At 34.4% G+C, this 19,445-nt stretch overlaps 1 protein-coding gene across 34 annotated transcripts in view; it reads right to left on the bottom strand.

Moving 5' to 3' along the window:
* Positions 1-19,445, bottom strand: part of NRXN1 (neurexin 1) — a 1,199,463-nt gene that overhangs the window by 1,121,679 nt on the left and 58,339 nt on the right. For 2 of the 34 annotated variants that reach the window (XM_081593719.1, XM_081593720.1), the window contains exon 3: positions 15,104-15,115. The exons of the other annotated variants lie outside the window; for them this stretch is intronic. In XM_081593719.1, coding sequence (XP_081449845.1) covers positions 15,104-15,115 — 12 coding nt within the window. The remainder of the gene's footprint in view (positions 1-15,103; positions 15,116-19,445) is intronic. 34 annotated transcript variants of the gene reach the window in all.

Here is a 19,445-nt window from a genome sequence, read left to right as displayed (position 1 = left end):
TTCTCTTTCTTTTTATAAGAACATAACAAGTCAAGTATAATATTTGAAATCTGGTACTTCCTTACTGTTTCAGGATACTATACTTCCTTGCAGGGTGTCATTTTGGGAACCAGAGTCTTAGTTCCTGTTAGGATAAAAAGACCTGTATAGGTTTCCAGAACTGAAACAGATTTTATTATCATTGCATTACCCAAGATTAGAATAAATACCTCTTTAATTGGCAGCAATGAAATTATATGTTCCTTCTAAAATAATGCTTCTTTTGATTAAAAAAAAAAACCCTAGACAAATTAAAAATACTGATGCTGTGAAATTTTCAACTGTGCCAAAATGTATTCCAAACATACTCAGGGGTCTGTGCTGCTATAAGATTTTTAATAAATAATGAAAATTACCATAACCTGTATGTTTAACCCATGACAATTGATTTACACACACAGTTTTACTTAAATCTTACAATAATTCTACTAAGCTGTAAAATGAATCTAAGAGAGGATAAAATTTAAGTTACATATATAAATAGATTTTGTGTTTGAGCCATGATTTGTCCACCACCATTTCTTTAGCACATAGGGTGTAAAGCTTCCATTCCTAGAGAGCACTGGGGCTCAGCTCTTTAGCTACAGATAACATCACAGGGGGCTTCCCAGGTGGCTCAGTGATAAAGAATCCACCTGCCAAGCAGGAGACGCTGGTTCAATCCCTGGGTCGGGAAGATCCCCTGGAGAAAGAAATGGCAACCCATTCCAATATTCTTGCCTGGGAAATCCCATGGACAGAGGAGCCTGGCAAGCTGCAGTCCATGGGGTCGCAAAAGAGCATAACTTAGCGGCTAACAACAATAACATCACAGTGAGCTTTTATTCCTGTCTGATGTGTTGGAGACAAACCTAACATACATATTAAAAAAGACTTGCTATGATAGATATAAGTCCTCAGTTACTAACAGTCTTTAATATTCTGTACATATTAACTCATAAGTGAATACATATCATAATTACTTTGTCCTTATATACAAAAATCATTTCCTTTGTATGGTATGCTCATTTTTTCCAATGTCTTCATAATTCCAATCCGTCCTGGTTACTTATTTCTGTAAAAATCCAGCCACAAGCAGCCTTCCCACATCTCTTCCTCTACCCCATTCACATATTATGAATTTTTATGAGTTCACATTTGTCTTCAAGTTTTGTGCCAAATTCCACTTTTCTTTCTCAGTTTCATTCTGACCCTAAGACCTGGTGTACTCTTGATGTGTTTATCTATGTCTTTCCCAACTATCATAATTGCTTTCACTGATAAATAATCTAAAAAATATTTTAAAATGTTTACCCTTGATTCTGGCTAGTTTTCTAGTACATATCTTCCAAAAATAACATGTGTACAAATTTCTGGGATAGCGTGATAAAAAGTAGATTGTTTTTCAACATGTATGGATTGAACATTAAGATTCTTCATCTTTAACAAAATCTCAAGTGATGTTGATGTTTCTGCTTCCTGGACAACTCTTTAAGGAATAAACACTAAAAACCACTATCAAGAAAAAGCTACATGTAAGCTGGATTCATCATTTGTTTTATATAACTCATCTATATCGCTCAAGGGTGCAGCTATTGATCTAACTCATATGGCTATTGGTTATGAACAAAGTTATACATTTAGCTACAGGACTATGTAAGTTCTAGACAGATATATTAAAAAGAAAGAATAAAATATGATAAATTTGGATTCAGCTATACCATTTGGAGAAAAGCTATACAGTATACTCATCAGATCACACATTTTGCCCAATAATTCTAGAACTGAGGTTGGTATCTACTTGAGAATAAATGGTATAGAATGGTGATCCATTCTCTGGGCATTTGCGGTACTGAATCACAGTCAGTAAAGGGAGGTTTTATTAATTCCTTTCCTAGGAAGAAAAAAAAAATTCACTGTGTCTACATAGGGACAAACATATTTTCCACGGAGGAACAAGGTTTATTCTTATATATATCATCTGCTACATTTGAGAATCTACAAAATTTTATTAGTTATTAATTACAGCTGAAGACAATTTCTAAGTAGGCTTGATGGTTAAAAAAAAAACAGAAATTAAATTAAAAAAAATAAAGGCAATGTAAGAAATCTAAAGCACTTGGAGAACAAGCTGGCATTTGCCCTTAAAGAAACTTTTTAACATACAAAGAAGTGATTCTGGAAAATACTATTGACTATTTCCTAAGATAACAAAATACTCTCATCTTAACTTATGTTGTGAGTTCCTCATACTTATATAAAATAATAATTGGAACATATTCTATACTTCTGTGTTTTGTTCCACAATTAGGATGTTTCTGTAGTTAATATTAACAAAAGGCCTGTCTCCCTTCAGCTTATAATTACCTCTATCACTGTTTTCATACCCGCCTTCCGATTAAAAGTCTGAGTATCTTCCTGACTCTCCCCTGAGGTCACTGTTTCTTTCTTCATAGTTGCCAGGCAAACTTTATGCAAGTGCTTTAAAATGCCAGAGCAATTCAGTGATGGATAATCTTGTAGTATGCACCATGGAAATTGAAATTTAAATCTCCATACATCACAGCTTCTGAATTTGTTAAGTTTTCTCTGTATCCACAAACCCAATTTTGTTTACTTTGATTTCCCAAAGTAACTGTGTTCAAGCCACTGGGACCCACACCACAAGCTTCACAACCTTTACCGGATCTCACTGTCTTAAGTTTGCTTTCTAGTGTCAGTGGTGACTTAACTATTAGTTTTGCCTCATAAATTCTATTTCTGCTATAAATTTTGTCTTCAGTATTTTCAAATTTTCATGAGTGTTGACTGTAAAAACAATTTAAGCTTCAACAAGATACCAAGTATACCGGTTAGTATGTTAATCTTTTGCTCCCACATGACCTCAATTTTCAAACCACAAGTGAACCCTTCCTAAGATTTTGCTCATTATCAGTCAACCAGAATAAGTTCTGTATTCTCAGCCCTGTAGAAGGCATGAGAGAGAGGCAAAACATAGCCAAAATAATCAGAAATGTACAAAGATGGCTTAATCCTGTTATCTGAAATTACAGAATGTCTCTCTAAGATAGGTTATATAAATAATTATTTCACAACATATTCTTTCCCAAGGAAAAGAAATTCTATTCCCTTCACATTAAGAGTAAATGAGTTTAGCCCTATTTGTATACTACATTGAGTGTAGCATATGCTGCAAGTGCAGAACTCTTTTGTTTGCTTACATCAGACACATCTGACTAGGAATTGCCACATTAATCTGTTGGTTTTTACTTCACCACAGCACCTGCCTGGATGCTCTTACCCATTAAGATTGTTCCAATATTGAAGAAAGTAATGGCCCAGACCCAACCTATCTGAAGGAGAATGACTACATTCTTTCCTTTGTACTTTCCTTCTCGCCTGACTTCATGACAGCCTTGATTCCTTCTCCCTTTCCTTCTTTATTCCTTTATTTTATCTTTCCCCTCTTTCTTTCATCTTCTGAAGACATCTTACATTGTGAAAACATACTACAATTCCTCTATTTCATCTTTATTATGCAATACTTCCCCATCTGTTCTCCAACAGCCTTATTTATAATTTCTCTTAATTATTTATTTCATCTTACAAGCATAGAGGACTGAACTATGTGATTACAAACATGTGACACAGAAATTCTTCAGTGATCATTATTAATGGAGATACTGCCAATCTGCATAACTGGGGACACACAGGCACTCACATGGACGTCTCACAAGGCAATATATGGTGATTTCCCCCCATAATTATATAAAGTAGCAGGGAGACTGAGTAGGGCCTTACTGTTAAATAGGCACCTCTAGTTTGTTAATGAAAAATTATGTCTTCCCAAAGAAAGTTTATGTTTGAATCAATGGCTCTCTTCTATTTATTAAATAGTTTTGAAAGTAAGAGCCTCTTTCTGTTCACCTTACATAATGCCTTGTAAATATTCGACAATGAAGATTTATTTAATGAATTATCCATTATGACCAACCTAGATAGCATATTAAAAAGCAGAGACATTACTTTACCAAAAAGGTCTGTCTAGTCAAGGCTATGGTTTTTCCAGTAGTCATGTATGGATGTGAGAGTTGGACTATAAAGAAAGCTGAGCCCCAAAGAATTGATGCTTTTGAACTGTGGTGTTGCAAAAGACTCTTGAGAGTCCCTTGGACTGCAAAGAGATCCAGTCCATCCTAAAGGAGATCAGTCCTGGGTGTTCATTCAAGGACTGATATTGAAGCTGAAACTCCAATATTTTGGCCACCTGATGGAAGAGCTGACTCCTTTGAAAATACCCTGATGCTAGGAAAGATTGAAGGCAGGAGGAGAAGGGGACGACAGAGGATGAGATGGTTAGATGGCATCACCGACTCAATGGACATGCGTTTGGGTAAACTCCAGGAGTTGGTGACAGACAGGGAGGCCTGGCGTGCAGCAGTTCATGGGGTTGCAAAGAGCCGGACACAACTGAGCGACTGAACTGAACTGAATCCTTGAGCTCAGCATCATGCCAGTTTAATCTGAGCTCAAATGAATGACACCAGACCAAATAAATTCCACTGCTGTTCTCTTGATAAAAAATAGAGCAATCCACTACTCAGAATCTCACTTTCTGACTACTATGCATAACAACTGGGAAGGAAGATACTAAGATCCTGGTATGGTATTTCATCAGGAATCATTACAAAATCCTTGTTATCTGAACTATTAATACATTTCAAATTATCCATTCAGTTAGAAAGTTCAGACCACACGAAGAAAAAACCTTTATCTTATTAATCATCTCAAACTCTCTGTCATTCCAACTCCCATTTTAAAATAAGAGTCAATTATTTTCTCTCATTCTGAGGTTATCTTTCCTTGGTTACAGTTAAGCTACCTTGTTTATGGTTTACTTTGCTGTAAAAAAGCTTTCAAGTTTAATTAGGCCCCATCTATTTATTGTTGCTTTTATTTCCATTACTCTAGTCAGTGGGTCAAAAAAAAAATCTTGCTGTGATTAATGTCAAAGAGTCAGTCTAGATGTCCATCAATAGATGAATGGAGAAAGAAGTTGTGGTACATATATACAGTGGACTCAGCCATAAAAAGGAACACATGTGAATCAGCTGAACTGAAGTGGATGAACCTAGAGCCTGTTACACAGAGTGAAGTTAAGTCAGAAAGAGAAAAACAAACATTTTATATTAATACAATACGGGATCTAGCAAAGCGGTAGTGATGAACATATTTGCAGGGCAGGAATAGAGATGCAGAAACATCTCAGAATGGACTTGTGGACCCAGAGGGGGAAGGTGAGGATGGGACAAACTGAGAAAGTAGCATTAACATATATGCACTATTATATGTAAAACAGCTAGTGGACTGCTGCTGTACAACATAGGGAGCTCAGCCTGGTGATCTGTGACAATCCAGAGGAGTGGGATGAGGGTGGGGGTGGGAATGAGGTTCAAGAGAGATAGGAGATATATATATTTGTATGATAGGATATATATATATATATATATATATATATATGATTTGTATAGTTATATAGCAACCAATACATTTTGGAAAGCAATTATCCTCTAACTAAAAATAAAATAAGGGCAAGAAGTATTTTATTTAAGCAATGAGAAAGAAACTTGCAGCCACCTTTAAAATGAATCCATATGTGTCAGGTGACCACTAAATCAATATATAGTTCCCAGTGATTCTGTTAATATGCTGCAGCACAGAAATCTGCATTCTGTCCATAGGTTTCCTTTAAGATGGAGAACATAAAAATTAGTCTGGCTTTCAGTTAAAAGATAACAGATTTTTCCTTTCCATCAAATGTGCACTTTTTAAAAACAAAACCTAATTTACAAGTATCCAAATGTATCAAATAATTGTGATCACTTTGTCTCCAAAAGAATTTTGCAGTTTGTAAGAAAAGGCATATTGATTTTTTTTTTTTAAACCTAGTTAGGTATCATTCATTTTACATGAATTTGATTGACAACTTTTCATTTAGATCCAGTTTTCTTTAGAAATTATAATGTGGCAGCTATTCAAAAATGCTTTATTTCAGGTAGATTTTTACCTTAAGGTACATTCTCACATAAGAATACTGTTACAAAATGAGGTATTAAATCTGGTCAGATTCCAACTTCCAGTAATGCATTTAAGGGAATAGTCCTATTGATGTTTCTATGACAGCTAAAGGTTCTTTCTTTCTTAAGAGAGTTAAAGACATAAAATAGGCAAAATATTCGAGAGCTTTTGTTTAACCTGGGTTATTCATTTAAAGATAATAAAGAAATGATAAACATATAATTTTCAGTTTAAAATTTTACTTTTAAGAGCTGAGAACATAGTGAGATGCACTTCTCATTGAACAATGGAGATAAGAATGCATGTGCTCTAAATGTGTATGTGTGCATGTGTATGATGTATATGTATATGTTTAATATGTTTCATTTCAATGAAAGACACTACAGTTTTGGGGGCTATATGAATGGAAAATACTAGTTATGTTAATATAGAAAACTTAGAAAAACAGAAAAATAATGCATTGTCCTAAAATAGAGTTTATCATATTTACCGATCATTTGTACAGGTCTCAGCTTTCAAACTTGCAGATGAAAGTCTTTGAGAGCTTTCTGCATAATAGAAAATTTTTTTTAATAATGATAAATTTCAAACTGATGTTTTTAATTGACTTATTAAAGTTTAAGTATTTCAAAATTGACTTACAATGATTATCTAATAACCCAGATTACATTTATTTTTGCCTGAATGGTTGAAAAAGCTTTGCTTTCTCTAGGATTTTATGAAGTTGCAAAATCTTTTGTGGCTTTCTTTGATGCCATGTCAGATTGTTGGTTAGATAAAAGCTATGGTTTTCAAGGCTGACAAGAAATTAGCAGAGCTTAATACATTTTATGTATGAATAACCACAACAATACAGTCAAAGGAAATAAAGATTGTACTATAAGAAAAATCTTAAAATTTTATATAAAAATGTAATTCTCTAGTTAAAATGGAACTCAGTATTTATGTTAGTTTTACACATTTTATACAACCATACAAAGTTTTAGTTTTATACATTTATATGGAACTTCTCATATGAGGCCAATAAAGGATCTAACATTACTTTTTCATATCATGTTGTCTTCTCTCCCATAGAATTCTGATTTTCAATTATTTAAAGTTACACTTACTAAAAATGTAGATTTTTAAGATACAAGAAACTGATACAACATTAGCTTTTGTATATTACTTTTCTTAAATATCAATGAACAAATAAACTCATCTAATATTTTTAATTTTCTATAAATTGTCCAGTTATTCTGAACACTTACTATCCAGTATTTTTTGAAAATTAAAACTATATTTCAAATTCATGAAACTAAAGCATTTATGCATTTTATTCATATGTGAGAGAATTACATATAAATTTGTATATATATATGTGTGTGTGTGTGTGTATATGTATACACACACATATACACACACACACACAAGAATACATATGATTCTTTGCTACTATGAAATGTCAGATGCGGAAATTCTTAACAGAGCTGCCTATAAGCCAATTAAATCTTTTCCATGGCGCCACCCTAGCTTTTCCCCAAATCCCAATAGAGACTTTTTAAAAAAAAAAAACAGAAAACTAATAACATCTACAATTAACAGCATTCCTGTAGCCTGTAGGTCTAGCCTGCTACTTAGTTTTCCCCTGACAATAATGGAAGGCCTTATTATTTTGCTTCCCCTGGGCATTTATTAGACATGATGAGGAAAAGGTTACATCTTCTCTGGAAAAGAGCACAATCTTCAGCTATCTTCTGCATATGAACATCTTAATGGGCATTACATTAGAAAGGCATTCAATGCTACTATTATGTTACTTCTTCCCAATTAGAATCTCTATTTTAATGTGATTGTCAAAATTTTAGTGCCTGTCATTTGATAAGATTCAGAGTGGGATTTGCTAAACATCAGTTAATAGAAAATGTGAGACAAATGCTGCATCAGTACACTGACTGCAAGTGGGAAGAAATGAATGGGTGGTAATGGAAATTAATGGATGGGGGAAATCTACTTCAATTTCCTTGGAAAATGTACTGTAACCACTTTGCATTAATAAATCCAACGTCTTTCTATTGTTTAAAAAGTGAATAATAATATATTTTGATTTAACAGGATAACACCTCCTCCTAAACACTTAACTGTATTAGCTACTGCTCTGTTGGATATATTCAAGCCATATGTTTTGCTTTGGTAGATCATCTTTTATGATGCTTGGCACTAAATCAGATTAAACTGTCAACAACTAAGAAAAAAAGCTATTACAATGTCACCTTCAAAGCTATTGCTTTAAATAATTAAAATTGTTTTCAATAAGTCAGTCTTCTAATATCTATTTTTAAAATTTCTCCTCCATTTTAATCCCATATTAAGTCTTGACCTTTTCCTAATACTAAGTCAGATACATTACTTAAATTTCTGATAGTCAAATGGAGACATAAGACACTTGAATTTAAAAGGCAATATAGGTTTACATGAACTCTAAAATATAACAAATATACTTATTCAAACCAAGAATATTTAAAATGCTTTCAAATGTTTATGTGCCTCCTCTAACATTTTCCTTTGGAGAAAATCTAGTTAAATCTATCATTTCATCTGAATATTACAGTTACTTTTAACTACTTAAATTAAATCCATCCCCTACACAGTGCAGGTAAACCATCAACAGAATATTTCTTATTTAAAAATCCAGAGCTAGCCAAGTTTTTCTAAAGGAACATGCCTGATGATGATATTGGGAAAACTAGAAGAAGTTCACTAATCACAAAGTGTCCAAAATGCAGAAAAGGAAATGTGCATTTAAAGAGCTGTTATGATTTCAAACAAAGTGATTATCCTAAACTAAGTGCAAAATGATAAGAGAGTTTAAAGGACTGGGATAGAATACCTTCTTTTCCTTCCATTGCAACTAAAGGGATTGGTGTTAAGTCATTTCACCCGCTGGGCTTTTTCCTCTTTCGCAAAAGGAGGTAACTTGCATCATTTCTAAAGTTTTTTCTAGCTCCAGAAGTTTGATGAGTCCATACTATTGCAGTTGGTTTTTCTGCTCATTTATTTCACAGTAGGCTAAAATTATGGAATGAAAATATCAAAGGCTAAACTTAGCATGGTGATAATAGCAATGCATGGAGCTCATGAGTAATGATTACACCTCTCAATGAAATAATTAAGGAACTCCCTGGGGGACAACTTCCTACCTAAGAAACTAAGCAGTTCTAAAAGAAGGGATTAGTTTAGGAATTCAAAATAAAAATAAAATAACACAATACTACTAATAAATCTTCCTGAATAAATGAACAAACAGATCTGGAAAGAAGGATGACAAACTTTCTCAAAAAGTATGGCCTTAAACATTCTCTTTGACTCTGCAAAAAGGCTTTTCATTCTGTATGTGAACAAGTCAAAAGACTGTGATCCACAACTCAAAGTTTCACATAATGCCTGAAACAATTCATTATTAATTGATATGCCTAGTGATGATGCTGAAACCTTTTTACCTGTTTTTCCATTCTTCTCAAATCTGCTATCCCCAGTCCACTCACTTATTCTCAGTTATTATTTACTGAGAAAATGGAAGTGATCTACCTTCTGACCACCAACTCTACAACCCTACCCCTATGTGTACCCCCTGATCGCTACATTCTTCCTGATATGGTAGATAACTTTTATTTATTTATTTACCATCAGAGGTCAAGGTCAGCTCCTCTAATGGTGATCTGGATTTCCCATCTCCTTTCTTTGACTCAAAGATTTTGTTCCAGGTACAGTGGTCAAGAGTCAGCCTTCCAGTGCACAGGGTCTGACCCCCGATCAGGGAACTAAGATCCCACATGCTATGGGGCAACTGAGCCTCCTATTACAAGGAATGCATGACACAACTAAGACCTGACACAGTCAAAATTAAATAAATATTTTTTAAAGAAGATTTTGTTCCTGAGAAGATGGAATCATTCATTTGAATCACAAATTCTCACTTTTTACTGGATCATGCACATCTACATTCAGAAATGTATTTCTTTCATTACAAAGAAGAAACTACTTTGAACTTAAATTCCCCTAGTGCTTCCCACTTTGTTGCTCTTCTTCACAGACAATTTTCTGTAGGTACTATTTCTACTTCCTCTTATTCTCTTCTCAGTTTGCTCCAGTTGGGTTTTATCTCCATTACTCGCCTAATCCTTTTAAGTTTCCAATAACCTCTATTTTAACTTCACTGGTCATTTCTTTGTTCCATGTTGAATTACATCACTCTTCTGCTTAGAATTTGCCAAAGAATTGGCACCAGTTAGCTACCAGAGAAGCCCAATTTATTAATCACTTACTATATGTATAACATATAAAATACAAAGATGAGAACATAAATTAAATGATATTTCTTGAGTATCTACTATGTTCCGGGCATTCCTCTAGGCTGAAGGTACAGAAGCAAAATAAGTAAGATTACTTCTCTTATGGGTCTCACATCATTAGGGAAGAAAATCAGTCAGATTAATTACCATAGTAATCACTATATTAATTTAAATACTTCAACCTGGTCTATATTTCTACTTATATTCTGCTTTTATTTTCTCACTCTCTCCCCTCCCTGTATCTCCTGCTCCAGTTCAGTCCCAGGAACACTCCAGCCCTTCCCCACCTAGGTCTCTTTGCACCGTGTGTTTCCGCTGATGAAATGCTCTTATCCTGGAACTGCACATGACTGACTCCTACCTCCCTTACAATTATCATGCCCTTATGGAAATCTTGCCAGATCATACACTGCAAGTACCCACACAGTTGCTCATGAACAGTTTTAATTTCTACAGAACATATATCATTAATTAATATGGTGATTAATATAGTAATTAATCTGACTGATTTTCTTCCCTAATGATGTGAGATCCATAAGAGAAGAAATCTGACCTATTTTGCTTCTGTACCTTCAGCCTAGAGGAATGCCCGGAACATAGCAGATGCTCAAGAAATATCATTTAATTTATGTTCTCATCTTTGCATTTCATATGTCATACATATAGTAAGTGATTAATAAAGTGGGCTTATCTGGTAGCTCAGATGGTAAAAAATCTGCCTGCAATGCAGGAGATCCTGATTCAATCCCTGGGTTGGGAAGATATCCTGGAGAAGGGAATGACAACCCACTCCAGTATTCCTGCCTAGAGAATTCCATGGACCGACCATGGGGTCACAAAGATATGGACACAACTGAGTGACTAACAGTTTCAGTTTCACATATAGTACGTGATTAATAAATAGTGGTTGTGTTTGAGTAATTATAAACTCTCTTATTGAATTTACCCAGTTATTATTTTATAATAATAATGTATCAGTGGCTCCTAGCAGGGTTTCATATCTTTCAGGAAAAAAAAAACCTACAAGCAATAGACAATTTTGAGCAGAAAATACAGTATTATTTTAATTTTATCAAAGTATTTGCACTTAAAGAAGTTGTTTCATGGGTACTAAAAAACATGCAGGGATAAAAAAGGGTTTTTAAATCTGAACATGTATCTAACCTTAGGACTACTAAGGCAACTGTTTAATTGATTTCTTCAATAATCATAAATAGATTAAAGCTTAGCACTGAAAGTTCACAGCCCTATATTTAATATTATCAGGACATTATTCACTAAAATCAAGACATCTGGCACCTCACATTATTACTGGTCAGATTTCTACAGATGTTGGGGTTCTATGGTATAGCAAAGCACATTAACTCCAATAATAACAATTAATGTATGTAAAGGTGAACAGCAAGAAGACGTCAGATAATCCAAACATGCAAAAGACCCTACAAAAAGAATTATTCTTAATTCGAACTTTGATTTTTAATGAATCTTTTATACCACCAAAAATATCATTAAGATCAGTTAAAGAAAAATAAATAAATTTTGAAAGATCACTACCTTGACACAGATGAAAAAAATTAAACCCAGGGTTGTTATATTTAAACCAAGTTGTGGGCTCTCTTTGTATACGAACCTGTTAATCTTTGCATTTTATGCTATCAGATACAATTTCATCATTAAATAGTCTAAAAATGGACATTTTAATCAGATTATTTCTGTTTCCAGAAATTGTTTCCTCTGGACTTTGCTTTTTATCATGATTACAGTTTCCTTCTAGTGCAATCTAAATCATTTGAAGGTCAGAATCTTTAGAGTTTCTTAAATTATCCAGTAAAATGGATTATAATATACCACCTTAACGTGATAATTGTACCTTTCAGACCCAACTTTTCATCCCGTTTACACACACACACACACACATCTGGAGAATGGGCCTGGAGTCTTCATAATGTTCTACAAACATTATACAGCTGATACTTACATTTTATTCTTCTTAAAATCTCTTGCCAAAATAATATAAATACAAATTAACTAATTTATGGGATAATTCTTTCTCTCATATTTACCTTTTAATGGCAATGTCCACGTCCACTGGTCACCCTACTAGTTTGCTAAAACGGACCAGTTGGTTGAAAATATGCACATTTTATTCTTCCAAAGAGAATGTTAATATTCCTTACTTCCTTCAATGAGAATTTCAGTAAGAGCAGAGAGAAGATATGATGAAGACTCAAAATATCATTTGTGTTTATTATGCTCAGTTGCTTTAGTCATGTCCGACTCTTTATGACCCCACGTACTGTTAACCCACCAGGCTCTTCTGTCCATGGAATTTTCCAGGCAAGAGTACCGGAAGGGGATGCCATTTCCTCCTCCAAGGGATCTTCCCAACCCAGGGACTGAATCAAAGTCTTCTTCATCTGATGCATTGCAGGTAGATTCTTTACCTCCTGAGCCATCAGGAAAATCCCCAAAATATCATTAATTATAAATAACTAAGTCTCTGTAACTTATTTTGCTCATAATAATTTTTTTGAAACAAAGAATTCTTATTAGGAACTCTTAACAATGTGAACATTATAAACAGGAATGTAAAACTTATATATATTATTATACACTTCATCTGAAAATGTCCATACTCTTAAAAAGTCTTAAGAGACTTATGTTGTTGAATAAGAAGTGAGTGATAAATTAGAAAAACATATGTCAATACTATTGCTTTATATTGGCCTGAAACATGTTTCACTGTGGCTGTGATCTACTTTTATGCCAAGGCTACCACCAATCCATATTCCACCTTTGGGGAATTGATAAGTGAGCCACCTCCATGAAGAGACAGAAGACTTGATAAACTGAATACTAGTTGGAAATCAACCATCATTTGCCTTCTTAGCTAGATGCCCTCATGCAGGCACAATCTGTGCAAGTGCTTGTTGTAGCCTTGCCTTTAGCATATATATCCTCTTCTATATCCTCTTGCATATATATCCATACTGAGGATTTCAGTCCTGGTGCCTTTCATGTCTGATTCCTCCCTTTTGATTGACCTCCTACCCAGTGATCCCTAACAGAGAGCTGGCTACAGATGAAACTAGAAAGTTGGGGACCTGATCCAATTGAATCTCATCTAGAGGCTGGCTAGCAACTCCAGCAGTAGCCCGGGATGCAGCACTGTATCTCGAATGGGCCATAATTCTACCTGAACTAATCAGACTGGCTCCCTCAAAAGTAGTGGCAAAGAACAAATGTCCAGAGAGGTGCAGAGAAACACACGAACTACCCCTGTACAATTCTTAAGAGGGAAGACAGGCTTCCAAGGGCTAGCAATTTTCTAATTGCAGTCCCTGTATAGTAACTCCCATTAGTCTTAGAGATATCCGAATTTAATCTCAGCCAAAAACCCCGCTAAGCACACACTCCTTTTCAAGCTCCTGCTTTAGGGGTCATACATTCTTTACATTCAACATTTCTTGTTTCTTCAGTAACTAACTGTATATCAAGATTTTATAGTATCTTCATTATTCTGCCTGTTTGAATACTTCATAGAGCTCCTCCTAAAAAAGGTACTAAAAAAAACACACAGAATGTAATGCTCTATTTGAAGTGAAACTAACTCGAAGTAGAGCAAAACCATCACCTCCTTCATGTCTTTAAGGTCTGCTTATGTAGCAAAATAATTTAAGTATAAAAGAATCTGCATTCCAGCTATAACTATAAACAGCTGTGCTATCTTCAGTGATTTATAAGGCCTTTGAAGTTTGCTAGGTTTCCTAGGGGCAACATAAGAAAAAATTATCTTTCTTCATATCTAACTAGGTATAAAATTTTGATTTAATCAAATCTTTACATACCACATAAGTATTAATGATATCAGCATCATATTTTCTGCCATTTATCTCAATCATTATTAGTGGATTTCAAGGGGAAAACATGGTTATTGAGGCTCTTTGGTTTCTCATTATTGAACAAATTGATTAACATGTGTTAACTAAGCCTTGTATGCTCAAAACTATGGCATGTGATTTAAAAGTAGAAAAAGAATCAAATATGAGGTCCTTGTATGCATGAGATGACCCACCTGGTGTAGAGAGACACTATATATCACTACTGAGGTGATTTGCAGAATTACAGAACAGCCTTCCCAGGTGGCGCGATGGGAAAGAACCCACCTATCAATGCATGAGACGTAAGAGACTTGGGTTGGATCCCAGAGTTGGGAAGATTCCCTGGAGGAGGGCATGGCAACTCACTCCAGTATTCTTTCCTGGAGAATACCTTGAACAGACGAGCCTGGCCAGCCACAGTCCATAGATTCACAAAGAGTCGGACACGAATGAAGCAACTTAGCACACACACACACACAGAACAGCCTAAGAAGTGCCCTCCACTTCGAGTGATTCAAGTTACCCAAAAGGAAAGTGAGGTCGTGCAAAACCCTGTAAAACTGACGTTCACTGAATTATTCAAACTGCCATTTTTTCTCATGATGTGAATACAGTTTGACTATTTCAATAAACATTGTGGTGAATAATAAGGACTTTTTTGTACAAAATGCCAGACAAGGAACAGGAAACAAGCTTCCATTCCATATTATTCTCATTTTGACTATGATTCACTCACATCTATAGGACATACGCCTGACAGATCTTTAGGCTTAAAAAGCAAAATGAGACCAGTACCTGGGGATTGTGCTTTTCAAGCTTACACAGCAGGATGTGAAGAAAAGAGGTCAGGATTTGTGCTAAAGGAGTTACAAAGAATAACGTATTTGTCAGAATATGAGACACAGTTACATTTAAGGAAAAGTTGACCTAAAATTGCTGACCATATTATTGTCTGATAATGCAGCTTTTGCTTCACTCTAAGCACTCAGACTTTATTCTTATCACAGATATCTGAGAGCTCTTCCTTTTTTGAACAACGTTGTTGTTCACGTTCATGCCATTTTCTTAATCAGTCCCTTGATGCCATGCCTATGTAACTGGTCTCCTCGCTTCTGATTTTTTTTCCTCCTGAAATATAATCTTCATACCAATACTGAATATATCTATCATAAATGTAACTTTAAGAGGTGATTTTCAAAGTTTTAAAACTAAAACCCCTAATAAGAAAAATATTTTGCATTATGACGAAATTTGATCTCATACACACAAATTATATTTCACAAAATATTGTAACCTTCATATCTTCAATGCATTCACATTTCCACTGCTTTTCATTGCGTTTCATTTTATTTAATTCTACTCCACAAATACTAAATATGAACCACTGAATTATATCATGATCCTCCAAACTATGGTTCCTAAATATAAGTCCAGGGACCCCTTGGTGTACCCACAACAATTTCAGGAGATCCACCAAGTCAACATTCTTTCACAATAATGCCAAAACACATTTACCTTATTCACTCTCACTCTCTGATGAATGTACTGTAGAGTTTTCCAGAAGGTATATGATATGATGATGTCATATCCTGACAGAAAATGAAAGCTGTGCTTGTATATTCTTTGGTTTAAATGTTTTTCTCAGCTTTCACTTATAATACAGCAAATACCAATAAACATAACCACATAAACAAAAGTTTTTTGGGTTACTCAATAAAATTTAAGAATTTCAAGGGATCATGAAACCAAAAAGTTTGAGAACTACTCAACACTGATTTTAATTGGATCGTTGCATACACACACACACACACACACACACACACATCACCTCTTTCTATAACACATTCTGTTGCCTGCAAAGCAAATGTAACCTGGTACAAAGGTTTCAACAACTTCACTATGATTCTGCTGTTCCCTAAAAGCAACTCTGGGCTTCCCTGGTGACTCAGTGGTAAAGAATCCACCTGCATCCACCAATGCAGGAGATGCAGGTTTGATCTCTGGTATGGTAAGATATCCTGGAGTAGAAAATGGCAATCACTCCAGTATTCTTGCCTGGGAAATATGGACAGAGGAGCTTGGTGGGCTATAGTCCATGGGGTGCAGAGTCAGACACAACTTAGCAACTAAACAACAACAAAAAACAACTCTGCTTTCAACCAGGAACACTATTCTAAATACCCTAAACATAACTTGTCATTCCTGCTTTGAGCCTTATTTCAAATACTATTCTTGAAATATCCTTAAGTCTATTTTTTGACAAGATAAATCCTATTTATGTGTACACCTATTTATGTAATTTTTCTTTTTAGAATCGACCATAGAGGACTCCTGAGATTCACATGGGAATGCAATTATGTGACTTTAACTTTTCATAGATATGGAAACCACACTAGTAATCAGAGTACCTCCTATTTGGCACAGCAACTGCTGCAGTGTGAAGACTGCACAGGAAGGGCCAACCAGAGAATTATGCAGGAAGCAATATCAATGCTAGGGGAAGAAGAAATCATGTTCCTTTCTTTGAGATTGCTCACTGTCACACCAGCAATGAGAAGACCAGCCTAATAAGCAATGGCTTACAGCCACTATGAAAAGAACCCCATTTTCATTATTAAAACATTTTATCCAAGTTTTCCCTTGACTAGACATCTGTGGGGCTTCCTAGTAGCTCAGATGGTAAAGAATCTGCCTGCAATGCAGGAGAACTGGGTTCAATTCTTGGGTTGGGAAGATCCTCTGGAGAAGGGCATGGCAACCCACTCCAGTATTTTTGCCTGGAGAATCCCATGGACAGAGAAGCCTGGAGGGCTGCAGTCCATGGGGTCGCAAAGAGTCAGACATGACTGAGCGACTAAGCACCGCAGAGATCTGTGTGTAATCTCAGTCCCTTGTATGACACTGCTCCCAGTAATGCCTGTATCACTTCTATGCCCTGATGAAGACCTATACCATCTTCTAATACTTCTCCATTCTGTTTTAATATGCACTATATTATTTTACTTTGCAATTAGTTATTTTTTTTTTTTCTCAAAAAATAGGTAAGTATACTAGGGAACTGATTCTACCTCTTCTACCTCTGCATTAAGGGTTTGTTGTGTTTTGGTTTTGGTCTTTCTTAGAACACTAGGAAGACTGTATAATTTGTATTGTATTTTGGAATTCATTCGTTCGAATGTTTTTTCCTTTGAAGATGATTGACATTTTGAATGCATGTTTATCTCAACAGGTTTTTGTTTTGTTTTTTACATTTTCTTGGATTGTTGTGTCATGCACAGTTTTTCTTCATTTATGTTTTAGAGAGAAAACATTACCTGTTTTCACCTCTAAATGTTATTCCTTTATGATCTGAGAAGGTACACAAGTTACACATGATAAACAAAGGTAAGTTCCATGCTATTTAAATGTAAAGCTGAAAACTCTGTATTAGAATATTAGGGAGTAACTACTTAATATTCATATTAAAGAGAAAAAAGAAAAACTAAAATCTATCACTACAACGTCTGATCACAGTAATCAGGAAATGAGGCCCTGTGTGAAAATCTGTTAAGAGTAAGATGGAGTATACCACAAAAAGTAATCAATTAAATCACATTTAAACATTCTAAGTGTGCAGGCTCTGTTAAACTTGCCTGAGATTCCCAATTAAGACAATGCCTAGAAGAATCCAATGATTCCATTATCTCCTTGTAGAAATTAAAAAGTATTCTAACCGAAGGTCAAACATGCTTTCTTGTGTTGAATTTAATAGTTCAACAGGTCATTTAAAATTTTCAAGGCATTAATATTCTTATAGTTAGCACTTTTTAAATACCCAAACAGCATAATAGAATTATAAGGGTGAAAAAGAAACTTATTTAAAATGACACAAATAGGAATTCATGAAGCTCAATATTTCTTGCTCCAACGATCATAATAGGGTACTTCATTAACATTTAAAAATACCACATACAAAAAGAAGTAAAAAAAACAGGGAAAGAGAGAACATTCAGAACATATTCCTTATACCATCTTGCTTTGTTTTCAAATGTAAGTATAGTCATATTTTGGGGTCAGTGATGATCATTTGACCTTGCATGATGAAAGAGAAATTCCTTTTTAAAGAAAACATGAAAACCCTTTAACATCTATTCAGTCATACTTTAATTTGAATATGTTTTATTCGATATATTAACATAATATGCACAACTTTACTTATTATATATAAGATTTTCATTATTTATACTTTTTGTGAATCATTTACATATTTTAAAAATATATTCATATATACAAAGACTGCACATTACCCAGTACAAAGGAATTTAAACTCACTATTTAAATTTTCATTCAGGAAATATTACAGGTTTAAATGAAATACAAGAAATAGTTAATGCTAATGCAAACTGATGTCTCTTTCCAGACAAAATATTACAGAGCTTGAAAGTAACATGAGCCTGTCCACAGCATTAAGCACACTCTTACTCTCTTCTGATCTATTTTCCAGAATGGAAGTCAGGATATAAAATTTATATAAGTCATTTCAACCCTCTTATCTTTCAAAACCCAAAGGTGGTATCCATTTATAATGCTACTTAACTCACATCACTTTATAAATCTGCTTCCATTAAAAACAGTCATATCATAAGTGAACATGTAAAATAAATATATCTGCCTAATTTAAAAAGTTTAATCATTAACAATGAGGCATTATTCCATTTTTATTTTCAAAATGTTTACAACTGTAGATTAAAAAAAAAGTAAGAGGGCAAAGCTCCCTCCTTTTGGGAATCATTCTAATATGCGCTGCAGATGTTAACGATTTTGCTAAACTAAACAGGCCATTTTCTTGACTAAAATTTGGCCATCAGAAAGCGATGTACCTTTCAACAGGTACTATACAGATCTATGCATGTTAGATTTTTTTAACTGTTCAGTTAGCTTTGAAATGTTAAGGTTAGAAAAAAAAAAACAGATATGAAAAGATACTGCCTATAACTCCATTGCTCAGAAGAAAACACTATTAAAATTTTGTTATATCTCCTTCTAGACAATGCAACATACAAATGCATAGAACATATGAATGTTGTACATATATTTACTTTTAATTGAACAGACATTTAAAAATATTACTACATAACCTACCTATTCTCTTAGTAAT

The sequence above is a fragment of the Giraffa tippelskirchi genome, chromosome 4 (assembly GCF_054371585.1).
Source record: "Giraffa tippelskirchi isolate mGirTip1 chromosome 4, T2T-mGirTip1v1.2.pri, whole genome shotgun sequence".
NCBI lineage: Eukaryota > Metazoa > Chordata > Mammalia > Artiodactyla > Giraffidae > Giraffa > Giraffa tippelskirchi.
The sequence above is the reverse complement of the archived record's forward strand: the minus strand, read 5'-3'. Positions and strand labels throughout refer to the sequence as shown.